General features: G+C 37.8%; 1 protein-coding gene across 1 annotated transcript in view; it reads left to right on the forward strand.

Annotated features, from left to right (window-relative positions):
- Nucleotides 1–20,332, forward strand: part of KLHL3 (kelch like family member 3) — a 67,890-nt gene that overhangs the window by 39,095 nt on the left and 8,463 nt on the right. Inside the window, exons 6-15 of the mRNA XM_083351738.1 lie at nt 259–421; nt 6,459–6,568; nt 7,889–8,005; nt 9,502–9,651; nt 10,723–10,840; nt 13,057–13,254; nt 13,846–13,947; nt 14,652–14,780; nt 18,227–18,367; nt 19,621–19,764. Coding sequence (XP_083207864.1) covers nt 259–421; nt 6,459–6,568; nt 7,889–8,005; nt 9,502–9,651; nt 10,723–10,840; nt 13,057–13,254; nt 13,846–13,947; nt 14,652–14,780; nt 18,227–18,367; nt 19,621–19,764 — 1,372 coding nt within the window. The remainder of the gene's footprint in view (nt 1–258; nt 422–6,458; nt 6,569–7,888; nt 8,006–9,501; nt 9,652–10,722; nt 10,841–13,056; nt 13,255–13,845; nt 13,948–14,651; nt 14,781–18,226; nt 18,368–19,620; nt 19,765–20,332) is intronic.

Consider the following 20,332-nt stretch of genomic DNA (forward strand, 5'->3'; position numbering starts at 1 on the left):
TCCTGTGTGATCCAGCTGGGTTGGATTGTTCTTGCTGGAATAATAGAATGAATGCACCTTGGGGCATGCTGCAATTTTATTCTTCTGTTTGGCTGAAGTATGTTGAAGAAGTAGAGAAATATAGTTCTATTCTTGCTCAGGTGTGTTGTAGTTTGGTTAGTCTTTAATGCTTTTTAGAATCGTGTTTCAATGTGGTATTTTTTGGAGGACCTGACGTGGGACTTCAATTGTTAATTGTTTTGCTTTTTCGAATTTCAGGTTTTACTGCCAGCTGCCAGCTTGTTACAGCTGATGGATGTTCGTCAGAACTGTTGTGACTTTCTTCAGTCTCAGCTCCACCCCACAAATTGCCTTGGAATTCGCGCCTTTGCAGATGTGCACACCTGCACAGAATTATTGCAACAGGCCAATGCCTATGCAGGTGATTGTAACAACCTCAAGATGTTCCTGGTTTTAAAATATGAAAATATTGACACCTTGAATACTAGTACTCATCCTTCAATATAAAACAAAACAACAAAGGGGGAGAGAACTAATTTGCTGTTTAAGCTTGTAGGCGATCCTCTTGCGTAATAAGAGAACTTTTAACATATAAAATGCTAATTCTAACCAGTAAAATTCAACTGAATACTTATATATTTTCATTTTTAATGTATATTTTATTAATTTTTTACAGTAACAGTCTTTAGTATTTAATAACACATTGTCTGGGTTTATGTGTTTAACATTAATAGCAATACAATTTCCATTCCTACCCTTTATTCCATTTTCCTAACCATTTATTAAAAATTTTCCCATGTTTGAAAGTATTCTGAATCTTGCTTCGCCTTCATTTTCAATGTGAGCCTATCCATTTCTGCACAGTCCAAAATTTTCTTAATTATGTCTTCTTCAGATGCCATTCATTTTTCCAGTATTGAGCAAATATAATTCTCACTGCTGTTAATATATGTAGTATCAAGTATACACATTTCTTATCATAATTTTCTGAAATTATGCATAAAAGAAATAATTTTGGTTTATAGTCTACATGTGCTCCTATCATCTTTTCTGGCCACCTATATATTTTTGACCAATAGTTCTTTGCTTTGGGGCATGTACACCAAAGATGATAATACATGCCTGTATTTTGTCTGCATTTCCAACAATTGCTAGACACATTTTAAACATTTTTGCTAATCTTGCAGGTGGTAATATATTTACCGGTATATATTTTCAGTTGAATTTTACCAGTTAGAATTAGCATTTTATATAATCTAATTCCCTCAAGTATAGGAAGGCAGCATGGCATCTCATGGATATTTCAGGATGAATTTTCATAATTCTTGAATAATGATCATGCTGGATGAAGTATATCAAAAGTTGTAGTTTGGAGGTCAATATGTTTCATACTCTTAAGCTAGCACAGTCACCCCAATCTAGATGCCCTTCAGAAGAATGGACCTCAGCTCTCCAAATTCCTTGCCAGCATGCTGAAATGTCTGGAGGGACAAACATTGGAAAAAGCTGCCATTAAGATATTATCTCATCTAAATATCCATCTGGTACTTTAAATACACCTTTTCATGCTAGATGTTCCAAACAGACATGAGAATTACAAAATGCTTTCAACTTACAAGCAGGCAATTTTTACAGAATTTTTTACAAAAAAATTTATACCAATGTTTTGAAACGCCAATGTTGAGTGAAATGACCATTGCATATTTAAGATATACTGAAAAACAATCAGCCTTATCCTTCCTAATAGTAATTGTCTGCTCCCTAGTCAACTCTTAAGTTAATACATCATTAAGTAGAAAAGGATATAGGGGGAGTTAGAAAAAAAGATATGTGGCTAGGTAGAATGTTGAGGTTCTACTTGGGCGCATGTCTTTGCTTTCTTGGACATACCCACTGAATTTAAAAAGTCAAAGAACATTTTATCTTTTGAGCAGAAGGCTGTGGAGTCAAGTCTGCATAGGAAAGAAACACCATGATGGGTTTTTAGGGAAAAACCAGAGAATGTTAAGAGAGCTATGGAGGAAAACAAATTTATAGCCAGGTTCTGATGTAAGATTAGAACCATTTGGAAGAAGAAAAGTACATAAAATCTAACAGAGAAGTAACAGAAAGACCAGATGTAAGTGGAGAGAGCAAGCTACAATGAAGAGCTTGTATCATGAATAAGCAGATATTTGAGTTGAAGGAGTTACAAAGAGGTTTTTATCATGTGTAATTGGTTGAGTAGAAGGAGTTGAGTAGAAGGAGTTGAGTAGAAGGAGTATTAGGAAAATATAAGGACAGGTTTTTAGTGAAAAAGTACTGTTCTTTTTCTGTTGCAAGCTTGTCTCAGCTCTTTCAGAATTGAGAAGGTAGTGGGAGAATAGGGAGGGGAAGTGGTTTTTGAGCCATTAGGGTGCCTCTTAGTTGAACTTACAACTCTTGAAGCCAAGTGGTTGCCTGCCATTGGCCCATTATATGATTAAAATGTAGTATTTTTCTACAGCTATAATATTAAAGACTTTGTACTCTATTTGCTGGAAGTGAATATACAGTATTTAAGAGAAGTTGTAAAAATGTAGTCTTGTTCAATTTCCAATTGGCAGGTTTCTGATATGGGGAGTACTTAAACCACATGGTCTTGTTTCATGCTTTCAGAAGGATAAACAATTATAGAAAGTTATGGGTAAAATAGCCAAGAAGACAGTAGTGAATCTTAAAGTATCCTCCCACTATTGTTATTTATAGGCTCTGAAGTCCAATACTTCAACAGATCTGCAGAAAATGCCTTACACTGAAGCAAATGGTTTTTCTCTAGAGATTTAAGATCTATTCCCTAGTCCCATCATAGCCTTCGTCATAATTGTCCTTACCATGAAGTGCCTTACCCTAAAGGAATGGAAATGGTGTCCATATCAACGATAGAGTCTTCTTTATTGATAGTAATAGCAATAGCATTTAGACTTATATACCCCTTTACAGCTTTACAGCCCTTTCTAAGCAGTTTATAGAGTCAGCGTGTTGCCCCCAACAATCTGGCTCCTCATTTTACTGACCTTGGAAGGCTGAGTCAACTTTGAGCCAGTCAGGATCGAACTGCCAAACTGCAGGCAGCTGGCAGTCAGCAGAAGTGACCTGCAATACTGCATTCTAACCACTGCGCCACCATGGTTCATCATGATGATGATGAAACACAGTAGGATAATAGGATGATTCTATATACCGTAGCTGCAGCTCTATTTCTATCCTCCTTGTCCAAATAAATTGGACTTGACTGGTATATAGGACATTTTAAGTGTGAATCAAATTAATTTGCAAATCCAGATACAAATATTTTCTGCATGTTTTTAATTGATGAAATGCAGCAGGCATGTGCTAAGAGGGGACAGATGCTCTGACATAATGGTAGCTGGCTAAACTAATGGAAAATAGAGACAATTTTCATATGCCAGGATGTCTTGAAGACTGACTAAAAAGGGGGATTTTTGAAACATGACAGATAGGGCTAGGCAAACATGGATGCATTCTGTGATATGTGTAGAAAAGAAAAGGCGTATTTCAGGCTTGGAGGCATTAGGAAAGGAAGAATGGAAAATGAAATAACTCATACAGGCATCCCTTATTGGCACAATTTATCTGCACTTTTGTATTGACATGGACACTAAGCAAACCAGATCTAAAGGTTTTGCATATCTGCAATGTTGATCTTGTATTTTGTTCCTTTACTTAAGTGCAGACGGCCTTTTTTCACATGCACAAAATACCTTTTTGTAAGGTCTTGTTACTGATGTAATGAAACGAGAACAGAAGCCCTATTGATAAGCAGTTCAACCAGTGTACCACTTCATAATATATCTTTGGTGATACTGCACTTAGAGTATGCATACAGGTATTCATCAAACCTTGGCTAATTTGAAAGCCGGGAAAGATATAAACAAGGGCAGTCAATATCATTATGGGGCTAGAGCAGCAGTCTTATGAAAAAAGCTACAGTATTTAGACTGGTTAGCTTTCAGCAAACATGTTAAAGTAGTGTTTTCAACCTGAGCAAATCCAGATCTGTAGACTTTCAACTCTCAGAATTCCCTAGCCAGCAAAGTCATTGAAAAGAAATCTGGGAGTTGTTCACATATCTAAATTTTAGCTAGGCTGACAGAACTGGGGGTCCTTTAATATAGTGAGATTCAACCTAATATGGAGAGATTTAGGACCTGTAAAGAAAGCACAGCAATAACACTTAGATTTGTATACCACTTCATAGTGCTTTACAGCCCTCTCTAAGCGGTTTACAGAGCCAGCATATTGCCCCCAAACAACCTGGGTCCTCATTTTACCAACCCCAGAAGGACGGAAGACTGAGTCAACCTCGAGCCAGTCGGGATCGAACTCCTGGCAGTGGGAATGCAGAGTCAGCCTGCAGATATACTACACTCTAACCCTGCGCCACCACAGCTCCTTAAACCTTGGGACCGGTGATGATGGTTGTCAGTTTGGGTGGCTGTAAGGCAGTCCTTGACTTACAATCATAATTGAGACCAGAATCTCTATCGTTAAGCCAGGCGGTTGTTAAGTGAGTGGTTGCAAAGCAAATCACTGTAGTTGTTAACCATGCTGCCGTTTAAGCAAATCCAATTTTCCCCATTGACTTTGCTTGTTGGAAGCTGGTTGGGAAGGTTGCAGATGGTGATCCTAGGATCCTGCGAGGGTTGCAAATATATGCCGGTTGCGAAGTGTTTGAATTTTGATCACGTCACTGGTGGGGATGCTATGTCGCTTGTAAGAGGGAGAACTGGTTGTAAGTCTTTTACAGGGCTGTAACTTTGAACGATTACCTAATGAATGGTTGTAAGTTGAGGGCTACCTGTAAAAGTTTCCAGAGAAATTATGGGTTATCATAGTCAACAAAGATGTTTGTTATAACCGACCTGCCTTGAAAATCAGCTGCTAAATGAAGCCTGTTGCTCTCTTATCCACATTTCTGAACTTCTTGAATGTAGGGCGTTCAGAGCTTTGCTTACTTTCTTATATCTGGGACAAATAATTACCTTTAAATGTTTGATTTTTTTAAAAGTACCATTTAATCTTTAACCAGACCAGCACTGAATAACATTTAATTTAAATCTGGTTTAATTGCAAGAACTGCTCTTGAGGTTTTGTTGCCCTTCATGAGGAACATATTACTTTAACATCCCCCTGTGAAATGTTAATGGAAATATTCCAGAAATGCATTCAAGATTCCTTTGGCTATACATTAACTGTGTACATTGAAATAATTTACATTTTAAAGCAGCAGAAAGCAACCAATGAGCTCATTGAATACCTTCTTTGAGAAATGCCTAAAGCCGATAACTTGTGTTAACACTATGATTTATTTGACTTTGGTTTAGTGTGTTGTATAGTCTACAGTCTAGTTACCACTAGAGTGTAAATGTTTGCCTTTATATAGCTTTAAATATTTCTTCAGAACATTATATTTTCATTTTAAATATTGCTTCCTATAATATTGAATAATCTGTGATAGTTCACTATAATTATTAAAGTTGGGTTGAGATTTGTGTTCTCAAGAGCCACCTGCTGGCGACCAGAAGTATTTATACAGAGCCACTTTAAAGAAATACTCGGTAATAACACTCAGAACTAATACTGTAAATGAAAAGAGCAGAAGGTAATATCTGTATTACAATTGTTCTCTGTTTATATATGTATTGATATGATAGCAACAGCTTCATTATCATATTGCTTTTCATCTTGAAAAACAAGCTAGATCCCAATCTATTATGAAGTACTTGTCTAAAGAGAAATTCAGTTTCTTTGTGCAATTTTTCACACTAGTATCAGAAGCTGTCTTTCTTGGATCTGCCCTACATTATTCTACCAATGTAGAGTTTATTATTTTATATGTGTAAACAGTGTTTACAATTACAGGCTTTATAGGGTTTTTTTTTTGAGCCAAGCACTTCCCAAATGTGTTGGACAACAGTTCTATTACCTACAGCAGGGGTCTTCAAACTTGGCAACTTTAAGACTTGTGGACTTCAACTCCCAGAATTGTGAAGTCCACAAGTCTTAAAGTTGCCAAGTTTGAAGACCCCTGACCTACAGTCAATGTAACAGGTTGTACATTGGTTGACAGATGCTTCCTGCAGGGTTTCAGTTAGATATTTCTTCTTGTTGTTTTCTGTACATGATTGAACCTGAAACCCCTTGCATGTCAAGCATGTTCTAAGCTGCGGCTCTTCTGCAGTACGACTGTGAAGTTCAGAGTTTCACACACTCATAGCAGCAGGTTATACATTTCCTGATGTGACAGTGGAGCTCATTTTCCTTTACTGGTGTCACTCCTCAGCATCAGTCAATCTGTTCTTCTTTATACCCTCCAATCCCATGGTTCAGCTATTGTTGCTAGTCCTTTGGGTTGAGTGAAAACGTGGATTTTCATTATGATCTTCCTTTTCTTAATTTCCAATTCTTTGGAACAGAGCAGCATTTTCCTGAAGTGATGCTTGGCGAAGAATTTCTTAGCTTAAGCTTGGACCAGGTTTGCAGCTTGATATCAAGTGACAAGCTCACAGTGTCATCAGAGGAAAAGGTATTCTTGATTTGTGTCTTCTGTAATTGTGAAAATAGAGCAAAACCTGCTTCACTACGTAAGAGAGAAGAGAAAGATCTGAGCTTTCAGAGAAATGACAGCTTTCGCTGGCTGTCACATTGATATGAAATAAATGCTCTTCTTTGAGAAGAGCCTCCCCTAAAGTTTGCAAGGCACAGATATGCCAACATAGGGAGCAATGCTTCCTTAGGTATTTGGATCTCAAGCTAATGAGGGCTTTAGAAGATTGGCACAATTGTGTTCTAAAGCAGAGATCCTCAACCATTTGGGTGCCAGGGACCGGTTATGTGGAAGGAGATTTTTCCGCGGACTGCCGGGGGCGTGGTTTTGTGTGTTGCCTGCATCCCACAGATGGGGCTTTGCTTGTTTGTGCGGCCCTGTTGGTGGCATGCTGTAGCCCAGTACCGGTCCATGGACCGGGGGTTGGGGACCCCTGTTCTAAAGCATCTGCGTGGTGCTGTCCAGAAGTGGAATAAACTCCAGCAGGCTTTGCAATTTAACCTAAAAAAAAATTCAATGTACCTAAAAGCAGAAGACTTCTGTAATCAGGAAAGGGATAGAGCAAAATGGCCACTAATGAAGCTGAAAAGATGAGGCATATAGTTCAAGGCTCACAATTTAGAACATTGCTAAATGAGTATTTGATTAACCTTTTGTAGAAAGTATAACAAGCTGGATAGAATGCAATTAGTGCCACTTGCAATTTAATGTCCCATCTCTAATTTATACTGGCTGAAGGATTTGGTTTTTTAAGCAGAACAAGCGTACAAATGTGCACAAGAGCCATCGTCTCTTTAATCTGGACATCTCGTTGGTGACTTCTTCCTACTGCACTTTCATTAATTGAAGCTCCTTTTTTCATCAGCATTCTTTCTGATGCTGTCAGATAATATTTAGGTTTCCAGCCTGGAAGTTCCTTATCAGGCACAACTCCTGTACTGAAAGAAATTTGCAGTTGCTGGTGATTGGAATATTTCAAAACAAACCAAGATTTGGATGTAGAGTTGTTATAGTTATGTGACCACATTTGCAACCTAAACTGTATTTGATTTTCTTTCCCTAACTCAAAACCTATTCTAAACTAAAAAGTAGAATTTTCAGTGGTATACATATTTGTTCATTTCATAGAACTTGTGATTTTCCCCCCCCAAGTCTTATTCTGTTACCATCCTCTGCCTTTAAAGAAATGTTTAACTAGTTTCTGCAGACTTACTATTACATAATTTATGAAATCACTGCTTTCAAATTTGGATTTCGTAATGACAAATTATGTCCCCAAACAACTTTTGCTGTTTGCAGGTCTTTGAAGCTGTCATTTCGTGGATAAATTATGACAAAGAATCTCGCTTGGAACACATGGCAAAGCTGATGGAGCATGTTCGCCTTCCTCTCTTGCCCAGAGATTACCTTGTACAGGTTAGTAGTCATCAGATCTTTGCACAGTTAAAAATAATACAAGCCCCCAGGTGCTTCTTTATGACTTGACATCCATTCATTTATCTCCCTTAGGAATCATAATCTTTGCAGCCTTCTTGCTAGGTGAGCCCAATGCTTTTTTCACATGACGACTCAGTTGAATAGAACAGGGATTACATTTATCTACAATAAATGATGTAAGAAAGGCTCCCGTTTTATATTCGAATGATACATGAATTTGGAATTTTTAAAACCAACTTCACATTGTATAGGTGTTTTTAGTGGTGTAATAGATAGAATTATTTATTGGCCAAGTGTGGTTGGACACACAAGGAATTTGTCTCTGGTGCATATGCTCTCAGTGTACATACAAGCAATAGTGATAAAGCACGATCCTAATCAACATAAAGATACATTCATCATAAATCATAAGATACAACACATTCATCTTAAATCATAAGATGCAACACTTAGTGATAGTCATAGGATAGTAGCTAAGCAAACAACATAAATCATACTAGGATACTAAATAAACAATATAAATCATAAGATACAAGCAACAAAGTTATAGTCATAAGAAGATAAGGATAGGTAATAGGAAAGATGAGGAGAATAATAATAACACAGTCTACTAAGTAGTTTGACAGTGTTGTAGGAATTAGTTGTTTAGCAGAGTGACAGCATGGGGGGGAAAACACCTTGTGTCTAGTTGTTTTGGCGTGCAATGCCCTGTAACTCAAATACCTCTATGCATGTATGAATGTACAATATGTTACTATTGTTCTTGCTGCTGTTAGTTGCTTTTCAGAGAAAAAAATTTCCATGGCAATATATAGAATAAGATAATACAGATTTCAGTGTTAATAAAGAGCAAGTTAATCTTTTCCCAAAATATGAAACACCAAGCAAATGCTGTTAAAAAATTAAGATTATAGATTACAAACTAAACTTTTATATCTCTATAAAGACCTGTAGAGGTACTGTTTGAGAAACTTCCAATATAGGAGTACTGTAAAAAATGATCCTCTCCCTTGTGCCTGCTATCTGGTTGCAGTTTACAATTTACGTAAATAGTCACCGCACAGTTTATTTAGGTAGTCTTTTGAAGATAATTCGAATATTTCCTACTGTACAGAATTCAGTTTCCCATGCCTTTTTTCTATCTCCAAAAACTCTTGTGTATTCCATTTCAGTGTTTGCCACCATTAACAACTTTTAAGATGTATGGACGTCAACTCCCAGAATTCCCCCGGCCTGTGATTTGAAGTCCACACATCTTAAAAGTTGTTGAGGTTGGCAAACACTTAACGAAATAAGACTGTAGCACAATTTCATGTATAGAATATCCATCAATAATGGCCTATAGCTTCATACTGTTACATCTAAATCTTTCAGAACAGATCCAGCAAACATCTCTTGGCACATATTTTTTAATGTTTACCACCTATGTTCATCAGTGAAATGCAGCCATTGCACTAACCTGTTCTGACATTTAGACAGTTGAAGAAGAAGCTTTAATCAAGAATAATAATACATGTAAAGACTTCCTCATTGAAGCCATGAAATATCACTTACTTCCTCTGGATCAGAGACAACTGATAAAAAATCCTAGAACCAAACCAAGGACACCAGTCAGTCTGCCAAAGGTAAACAATCCTACCTTTTTGAAAAAAATCAATTTTTAGTTAAGAATTCTAGTATATACAACAAGCACTGGCTGTGATTTCAGCCCAAGCATAAAAATATGTTGGCATTGTACTCCAGTAATGAACACTTTTCCTATTCAAATGTTTTTCTATTTAGTATTGATTCGGTCTTAAATTACCCGAAGGAATTTAGGATACATTTACTCTGGTATAGAATATGTATAGTGCAAAGAAAGCACAAATGGAAGGATTACGTATAGCCTTCCTGTAGATCAGGGGTGTCAAACTGCCGGCCCATAGGCTGGATGTATCACAAGGAAACCGCGCCCACCCCATTAAGCTCTGATATGTTGCGCGACATCACATGATGTCGTGAGTTTGACATCTCTGCTGTAGATGTTAAATGTTGGCATGTAGTTGGGTGACGATGAATATCAGTTCAGATTAGCCAACGTGGAGGAACAGTTTAGTTTTGGGCAAATATGAGTTTTGGAACTTTTTTAGATAGGTGTATTATTTATTTGATTTCTATAGTGCCTATCTTAACAAGTGACTTACATAAGAATGCAAACAAATATTAAACATAGATTTAAAATGTGGAAATACTGCTTTTTATTAGCTTGATTTCATTCTGACTTTTTTCACATTCCAAGTTCCTCTGTGTTAAAAGTACTCTCTTCTGATGTTAATCTCCATGGCCAGGCATTCATAGAATTGTCATATGTTTCCAGGCTGTTAACAAAAACCTGTGTTTTGGATTCTAAATTACTGATCTTTTAAAAAGCAATATAGTTTATTAAGCCAAAGCGCAGAAGCCTTAATCCAAAGATAACAGCAGCAACTTTCTGGCTGTACTTTTAATTTTAATATTTGGCATATGTCAAAGTGCCATGCTTCTGTTATAAAACATTTTTTTCTGGAGCAATTATTTTTACTCCGTTTAATGCACTCAGCTATTTTGGGAGACAAAGCAGTTTAAGAATTCTATTTTCTAAATGTGTATTTCTATTGAAAAGGCCATGATTCTGCGTGATTTTTTTTACCAATAATTATCTTTTCTTTCTCACCAAGATAATGATTGTAGTGGGTGGGCAGGCACCAAAAGCCATTCGAAGTGTAGAGTGTTACGACTTTGAGGAGGAGCGATGGGATCAGATTGCAGAACTTCCTTCTCGGAGATGCAGAGCAGGTAAGTTTTTTTTCTTTACGATGGTCTCAATCATTATTTAAATATTTGTTCTATTATTTACGTATTCTGCCACCTATCGGTAGTTATGTAATATGTCCATCACCTTTCTGCTTTTCTGAGTAAGCAGTATTATGCAAAGTACAAAAACTAGTAAATTTTGTAAGGAAAGAAATTGGACACAAGACAATAAGAAACAGAGCTTATTCTTTTTTTTTTCCTGCAACTGAACCACTTTAACCTAATTAATTTGTTGTGGTCACTCACTTTTAGACTTGGTCTGCCTTCAATCAATGTTGTTTTACACACAGACTTCTTAAATAACCAATTCTCAGTGCATTCTGTGTTGTTCGTGACACATCTAGCTATCGTTTCTTTATAACAAAACAATTTGCTCTTACAGATAGCAATTATTGGTTTTATCAACAATCTGCATACTACCTACACCTTCCCACTAGCATTTACACATCTTTATCCATTTCCCCATAATTAGCATGTGAGGTACTCAGATTCCTTTACTTGCTGTAATGTTTTATTTTTGACTTCATGTTCTCTGTTGAGCTATCTCGACATTTAGTACCTTAATTTTTGAGATTTATCAGTCAGCCCTAGAGTGGAGGGAAGCGTCTCCGTTCTGGAGCTGAAAATCGTCTGTGGCTGAAAATCCTCCTTGGATTTCAGTAGGGAGTTCTTTCAGCCAGCCCCGGAGTCAAGGGGCTTCCTTGTTATTTCTGGGGGCTGGCTGAAAAAGCTGCTCATGGAGTCCAGGCTTCTTATCACATCCACCTTTAATAGTTTCATTTTACAAAAAGTCAAGTTGTAAAGCCAGCCTCAGAGGTTCCAGACCATTGTTAAAAAGTAAAACAAGTAGTGCTTTATTTATTCAAAGAATGTGTGTGGCTACTCACCTTAACAAGATAACTTTGGGCAAGTAACAAGTTCATAAATCATACATTATGTGAAACAATACAAAGGAATAGCAACAGCACTTAGACATATATATGGCTTCACATGCTTTATAGCCCTCTCTAAGCAGTTTAGAGAATCAGCTTATTGCCCCCAACAATCAGGGTCCCCATTTTACCGACCTCGGAAGGATGGAAAGCTGAGTCAACCTTGAGTCCTGTCAGGAATCGAACTCCAGGCTGTGGGCAGACTTTGCCTCCAATACTGCATTCTAACCACTGCGCCGCCAGGGCTTCTTAACATAATTACACAATTAAAAATAGCCTTATAGCACAGAACACAACAAAACACATACCAGGTTTCACTAACATCCTGGCCTCAGTGACTGAAGGAAAGCCAGATCTTCAGGACCATCCAGACTTTGGTGGAAGGCAGTTCCATAGGATGGGGGCTGTGACAGAGAAGACAAGCCATTTGGGTCCCACTGGATGACTGCTTCATAGAAGGGACACTGACCCTGCCAGGTCTGATGGGACAGGCCGAAACCATGGAAAAGAGGGGGTCTTGCAAGTAACCTTCCCCTGAGCCATGCAGGTCATTAAAAGTGAAAACCAGCATTTTGAATTGCACTTGGGAACCAGTGCAGCTCATTAGGAGTGGTATTAGATGGGCATATCCACATACCCCTCTGTTAAGCCCCAGATTGTACATGCTGCTGCATTATGGACTAGTCCTGGATTATCACCTATTTGGTGAGGATATGCTTTCCAAACTTGCCTGCTGTTCGCCCCCCCATTTTTTGGGGGAACTACTGTAATGAAAATTAATAATAATTAGAATTGCATTAGGTTCTACCAATAAGTTCTCTAAATACATTACAGCAGCTGCTAAAAGCTATTTGATACGTTGCGCTAAAATTATGCAATTGCAGACGCTTGTACATTATTCAAGGAAAATTCGTCAGAATTTACAGGTGCTTGTTGAGAATACTTGGGGTCCAGTCTAGATTCTTATTTGTATAATATTTGAAATAACTCATATGGGTTGTTATCAAAGGTATCTGTTGACTGGTGGATTATACCTACTGAATGTAGATCATGTCACTGCTAAAAGCTGCCAGAAATTGATAACACACAGGTTAACGTGGTGAATCATGCAGTCAGAAGCAGTTAGATGAACAAACACCATCAATGTTGTTGTTATTTTTTTTAATGATCCTTATGCGGCTTCCTGAATGTAAGAAGTCGGAGTTTTGTGGTAGGCAAATGACAATTTGCTTAAAGCTTTGGTCTCTCTTAATTTATTTTTAACAGGGGTGGTATTCATGACAGGCAAAGTCTATGCAGTGGGAGGTTTCAATGGCTCTTTGCGAGTTCGGACGGTCGATGTGTATGATGCAGTGAAAGATCAGTGGACATCTATAGCTAGCATGCAAGAAAGACGAAGCACTTTAGGAGCTGCTGTGCTCAATGAGCTCCTGTACGCCGTTGGTGGATTTGACGGAAGTACTGGTAAGCTGATGCACAAAAGGCAGCCCGAGTGGAAGAATACACAGCTCTTTATTCCCAAGACTTTCTTCTGGAGAAAGTTCCTCCGTTCATAAATACAAACTTTGGCATTCTACAGCTACTTGTGTTATGCCCCCATTTATTTTAATAATGATCTCTCAGGAGAATGGCTGGAACTGAAGCCTAATTTTTAAGGATGGTTAATTTTGGCCTGTCCATGGGAAGAAAAACTAAATGTTTACTTAAGAAAATACATTGCTTCAATTTGCCACCATAATGTAATTAATCAGATTCTACAAAACCCCTCATTGAACTCCCTGTTAGGAGGTGGTTTTAGAATACCCCATTAAGCATAGATCAATAACAAGAACTGGGATGCTGTTCTCGGGGGTGGCTTCTCATTGCAAACTCATGATGATTGCAATAGGTAAGGGTAGTGTTAATGCTTGGAAAAGAAGCTTCCTGATTAGCAAAGGAGCTCTGACTTCCTTCCTTCCCTTTGTATGCCTGGAAGGGAAATGATCATTATGAGATGAATTCTGTGATAGGAAAACCCAGTGTTATATGTTTCCCCTTTTCATGTTTTCAAACTAGGTCTGGCATCTGTGGAGGCTTATAATTACAAGATCAATGAATGGTTTTTTGTGGCGCCTATGAACACAAGAAGAAGCAGTGTTGGAGTTGGAGTTGTAGAGGGTAAGGATTCTCTGTTTTGAAGTCACTCATATTTTATTTACAGCAATGCAACATTGCAACTATCAATATAAAAAAAATTCAGCAGACTAAATGAGTTAGATGATGCTAGATGTTTTTTCTGTAAATACATCTCTGTCTGTTTTACAACTGTGTCTGAAAGCTTAGTTGGTCACATTTTCCATGTTCCCATATTTTCTTCTTATTAAGGGTGGCATATTTTTTTTATTCCCTGTTCTGGATAGAAATCAATAAATTAGTGAAGGAAATAGTTGTTGAACTGGTTAATGTGTTTCATGTAGGTAGTTCTCAATTGAAAACCATTCAACAACGATTTAAAGTTACAACAGCACTGAGGGGAGCTTAAAACGGGTCCTTGAGTTTCGGCCAATTTTAAAGTGTCAGTAACTAATACACTTCCATTCTCCATTTTATAATAACAAAAATAGCTGAAATGATTGCTGCTTGTAGCTGGAACTTTTAAAAAAAACTTCTTGTTTTGTAAGAGTTTCTCATTGCTTTGATATTTCATTGGAAATGTCTAATAGAAGTCTGTTATACCTACTGCTACCAAATTTGTAGATCTTCAACAGGTTTATGTCCAGTATGTGACAATCAGATGAGCAGTGATTAAAAACTGGTTATTAAATATTCACCATATATTTTCCTTTAATTGATCCTGTTGATGGCTGATGCTGAAATTCTAGGTAAATTGTACGCTGTTGGTGGATACGATGGAGCATCACGTCAGTGCCTTAGTACTGTGGAGCAGTATAATCCAGCTACAAATGAATGGTCTTATGTTTCCGATATGAGTACTCGGCGCAGTGGTGCAGGTATTCTATCCCAAATCATCATTATTTATTTATTTAAAGTACTAGACTTCTGCAACATGTCAATATTTCTTTTTATGTTTTTATTCCTCAGTTCTTTATGTCAGCCTCCTTGTGGTCAGGTTGATAGGCATTCAGGTCAAAGCAGATAGCCTCATAACGGGCTGGAGTAGATAAATATGGACCATCTAAAGAAAAGTATTGACTAACAAGTTGGGATGTTCAGTGGATATAGTTCTGTAAACTTCTGACGTGATTATTGATGACTAACCTGAAGTCTGCTTCAGATTGACAATTCAGTCTAGACAGTATTAGGTTTGGTAGTAGCCAAGACTGACCTATTGACATTGGACATGGAATATTTACAGCTACAGCAATTCCTTTTCACAAATGCCCTTACAGATGTCATGAACATGATTAGAACATAGAAGCAACTGTGTACTTGCTAAGGCTGCTTCCAGAGAGGTTTTTTTTAACATTATCTTCACTTTCCATGATATACATAATGAAATTATTATTATTATTATTATTTATTAAATTTATATACCGCCCTTCTCCCGGGTATATAAATAGAAATACAAAAGTTAAAAAAGGATTAAATAATTGCCCAATTAAAACAATCACAATATAAAACCCATTAAAACCCTAACGTTCCCCCATCAGGCCAGGCCAGCTTGTTCAAATAAATGGGTCTTTAGCCCGCGCCGGAAGGAGCGGAAGGAGCGAAGATCCGGTGCCGTCTGGAGCTCAACCGGCAGTTGGTTCCATAAAGCCGGGGCGCCCACAGAGAAGGCCCTCCCCCTGGGGGCCACCAGCCGGCATTCTCTGACTGGATGCACCCTGAGGAGGCCCTCTCTGTGGGAACGCACAGGGCGGAGGGAAGTCGACGCGGGCAGCAGGTGGTCCCCGAGGTATTCCGGACCCATGCCATGTAAGGACTTAAAGACCATCACCAAGACCTTGAACCTCACCCGGAAGACAACTGGTAACCAATGCAGCTCGCGGAGCAAAGGTGTAACATGGGAGTACCGGGAAACTCCCAAAACAACTCTCGCGGCCGCATTCTGTACCAGTTGGAGCCTCCGAGTGGTCTTCAAGGGAAGCCCCATGTAAAGAGCATTGCAGTAGTCCAGACGAGAGGTCACGAGCACATGAGTGACCGTACACAGGGCATCCCGGTCCAGATAGGGCCGCAACTGACGCACCAGGCGAACCTGAGCGAAAGCCCCCCTAGTCACGGCTACTATGTGATCTTCCAAAGTAAGCCGTGAATCTAGGAGGACTCCCAAGTTGCGAGGCCTATCCACGGGGGGTAAAAACTCACCCCCCATAGAAAGAGATGGAACATTTTGAATGTCCCGGGATGCCGGAATGTACAGCCACTCAGTCTTGGCCACTGTGGGAAGCACAGCAGTTACTGGCTACAATATTGTTGCGGAACAATTAACATTCCGACCAGAGGAGGATGGACCGTGGTTCATTTGCGTGGTGAATATCAAAAAAAAGAAATCCAAGGTATATTCTATAGTAAAACCTTTAATGAGAAAACAAAAGACCTAAACTGACTACATTCTCTCATCAGGCAGAAGAGAAAAGTAAGAAGTAACTGTGAGAAACTTTTTCTAGGCATGCGCACAAAACAGTCTGAAACCATAACATAGCTGGACATATGAGAGTCACTATGGTTACATGATAAGATAGTAACACAGGTGCAGAGAGCAGGGGAAAATGTACAGATAGAAACGAGCGAAGCTGGCAAAACTAAAAAACACGCAGTGACATCCCCTTCTTTTGTCAGCGAAGCAGAAAATTAGATAAGGCACATCTTGCGCAGATACTCGTGTTGGGCTGTAGGAAGTGGTTTGTTCAGCATATCAGCAATTTGATCATGTGTAGACACATAACTGCAATTTAACAAAACCTTGTTTAACTGCTTGTCTTATGTTTTGGTAACGGATGTCAATGTGTCTAGACCTGGAACCTGTAAAGCGATTTTCAGAGATATAAACTACAGATTCGTTGTCTTCCATCACAGTGATCGGTCGACTTGGAGGTGTCCAGATATCTGTGACTAAGGCATCAAACCACGTTAGAGAATTACATGCATCTGAAACACAAGCATATTCAGCTTCTGTAGAGGAACAAGAAAAAAAATTCTGTTTACGCACATGCCAGTAAACAGGACATCCATTTAAAAACATCATATAACCTGAAGTGCTTTTACGTGATTTTTTATCACTTGCCCAATCAGAATCTGCATAACAACATAACTCTGCATAGTCAGTATGTGTGGGTTCTAACAATAACTTCATGTCTTTGGTGTGTTGTAGGTATCTCAATAATTTGTTAACACATGTCCAATGAAACTGTTTTGCCTTGCCTACGTGTCGTGATAGGAGATTAACACTTAATGCAATGTCAGGTCTAGTCCAACTACTAATATATAGCAGCGACCCAATGACTGAGCGATAAAGTGTTTGATCCTCGAACTCAGGACTCGGTTCATGTGTCAAGTTGTGAAAGTCGGTTTGCATGGGTATACTCACTGGTTTAGCATCCTTCATGTTGCAGTGATGCAATAGTTGTTCAATCTTATCTTCTTGTGTAAGGCTGAACCCCTTCTGAGATTTGGTAACTTGAACACCTAAATAAGTGTTAATATGTCCTAAAGACCTCAATGTGAAAAACTGTTGTAAAGCTTTAGCAAAACATTCACTCATCTGCTTATTTGGACCAATATAAACAATATCATCAACATAAGCAAGGATTATCTCATACCTCAAAAATAGCAGATTTTTGTTTTCTTAACAGTTAAAAATAGTAAAAAAAAAAAGGACAGGTCATGCTGTTTTGCCTCTTAGTTCCTCTCAGATTGGAAACTTCGGCCCACTTTTGAGAGGGTTTCAGCAAGGGTTAAAGATCCTTTCAAATGCCTAAAATGGCCCCCAAAGAAAGAAAGAAAAGAAAAAAGAGCCTAGAAATGTCAATTCCCAGAGGCTGGAAAAGTCTCAGTTTTCCTCCTCATTCTAGGCCAATTTTGTCATCCTTTCAAGATGGATTAGACTAGAAAACCAAAGTTATGAATGCTAACACTATTTTTATTATAAGGGTATAATTACAGAGTCTTGCAAGCCTGTATGTGCTCCCCCCTCCCTTTATCTTTATGAGAACTAGAGGGCATTAAGTCAGATGCTTTCTCAGATTACATTTTTGCCCTGGACTCAGATTTTTTTTTAATCTGACCATTGTTTTGATAGTGGCTCTTCCTCCTGTTCCTCATGGTTATTGTTTCTGCCTCTTACAGACTCTTAATTTTATGTAATAGCTACCCCAGTGGATACTGTACTGTTTAGTGCTCTGTCGGGGCTATGCTCTTGGCACAGCAATTTATTATCCCTGACAGGAAGTTGATTTACAATAGACCTTAAGCTCCCTGTTTGGCTTTTTAGGGGTTGGCGTTCTTAGCGGCCAGCTATTTGCCACTGGAGGGCATGATGGTCCTTTGGTGAGGAAAAGCGTGGAAGTATATGATCCTGGAACAAATACATGGAAACAAGTAGCAGATATGAATATGTGTAGAAGAAATGCAGGTATTTCCCTCCAAATTTTCTGTATCACTATTCAGGTATAAACAAAGCAATTAATGGAAATATTAATACCAAGGATATGCAATAATAAATGTGTGCATCTTTAAAGCTGTATATCACTTTTAATGACTTTAGCAATAAAAAGGTCATGATGTCTTATTTTAAATTAATGTTTGATTAAGTCTACATTAATCTAGCAGATTTGAAAATATTTGTAAAAGCAGTGTCAAATAAGGGAGTCTTCTATACATCTGTAACTTAGTGGGCAACCAAAGGGTTAGGAATCCAACAAGAGACCTGATTTGCAGGACATTTAATATATTTTTTAATTACAGGTTTCTATATCTTGGATTTGTAAAGAAATATGTTAAAATAAAGAGACACAGAGAGAATATTAAAATATTTTAAAATCACACTTTAAAAATGTTAGGATAGTCTGAAAGTACAACTTGGAGTTTACAGTAAAATATAATTTAAAAGCACATGTACAGAGTTTGGTAAGAGAAGGGATAAAACTGTAAGAATTAATAAATTTATTTTAAAGTATTTCCAGATATCTGAAATTTGACACTTTTTGTCTTGTGAAGCTCATCATTTGCTAGGTCTCAGAACAAGCATTTTAAATAGGGTGTACTTGTTTATTTTTAATTAATTAACTGTTAAACTTAAGGGGTATATAGTTCAATTCATACTTATTGCAGAATGGATGCCATGATTAACAAATGAGTAATATGTGGGGCTTCATTCTGTATTTATTTAATTCAATTTCAAGACTGTTTCAAACCTATTCCTTACTAACTCTGGGCAGTTTAGTTAGAAGAGGGAAAAAATATAAAGGCTTTTGTTAATAGTTTGTTATTTTATTCCAGTGTTCCACTTATGAATAATTATAATTGTTATTGAGGTCTCATAGCTAACAATAATTTTTAGATCCATTTTTCATTTTTATTATTTTTCATTTTCATTTTTAATATGGATTACAAACACAACTATTAGTTGTCATCATTTGTTATGCCTGCAGGTTGGCTGGCTTTTCACAAATAATGTTTTCTTAATGGTTAGAAAAAAAGCAAAAAAAAAAAAAGGGTGCAAGCAGAAACCACTAGTATGACTGACAGAATGTGTGTGATTTCAGTAAATTGCGGAATAAAAGGTGTTAATAATAAAAATCAATTTTAAATTTGCCCTTCTGTCTTGCCATGACAGCAGCTATAAAAATTAGGACTTCTGCCGTACTGTTTTTCTTCTCTCTGTAGGTGTGTGTGCAGTGAATGGACTTCTTTATGTAGTTGGGGGAGATGATGGCTCTTGCAATTTGGCCTCTGTAGAATACTATAATCCTGTCACTGACAAATGGACACTATTACCAAGCAACATGAGCACTGGAAGAAGTTATGCAGGTAAGCAGTGCATTGGTTTAGATTGGTATAGAATAACAAATTGATTATATGTTGTTTTACTTCCTGCTATGGCTCTTGTTGACGACTGCTGATCATTTTCTTGACTGAATCGGATAGAATCCCAGATCTTTGCTATCTGTTTGTGTCTTCATTAGATTTATCCATCGGCAATTTAGCATTGTGCCATTGACATGTACATAACTATGTAATCTCCCCTTCAGGTATATTGAATATTAAATTGTTCTGGGTAGCCTTAGAATTTGTATGATTAAACTTTCAGTGGCACTCTTAACCTTTAACTAGAAGAATGATGCCACATAGGCCACCGATTGTTGAACCAAGGTATTTCAGATAGGCTAATTTACAGAATGCCTCTAAAATCTGGGACTCATGGCTCTTGAGGGAATGAAATATGGGAAAGTAGTGGCTCCTTCAGTTCTACTAGCTGCTGCAGTCATGTGATCTTCATTTTCAACATTAAATGACAGTTTCCCAGCCAGTCCCTCAATCCCTTTTTCCTCCCCCAAACAGCAGCAGGCATTTACCAATCCACTAGAAAAGGAAGGAA

The sequence above is a fragment of the Vipera ursinii genome, assembly GCF_947247035.1.
Source record: "Vipera ursinii genome assembly, chromosome: 2".
NCBI classification, from domain to species: Eukaryota; Metazoa; Chordata; class Lepidosauria; order Squamata; family Viperidae; genus Vipera; species Vipera ursinii.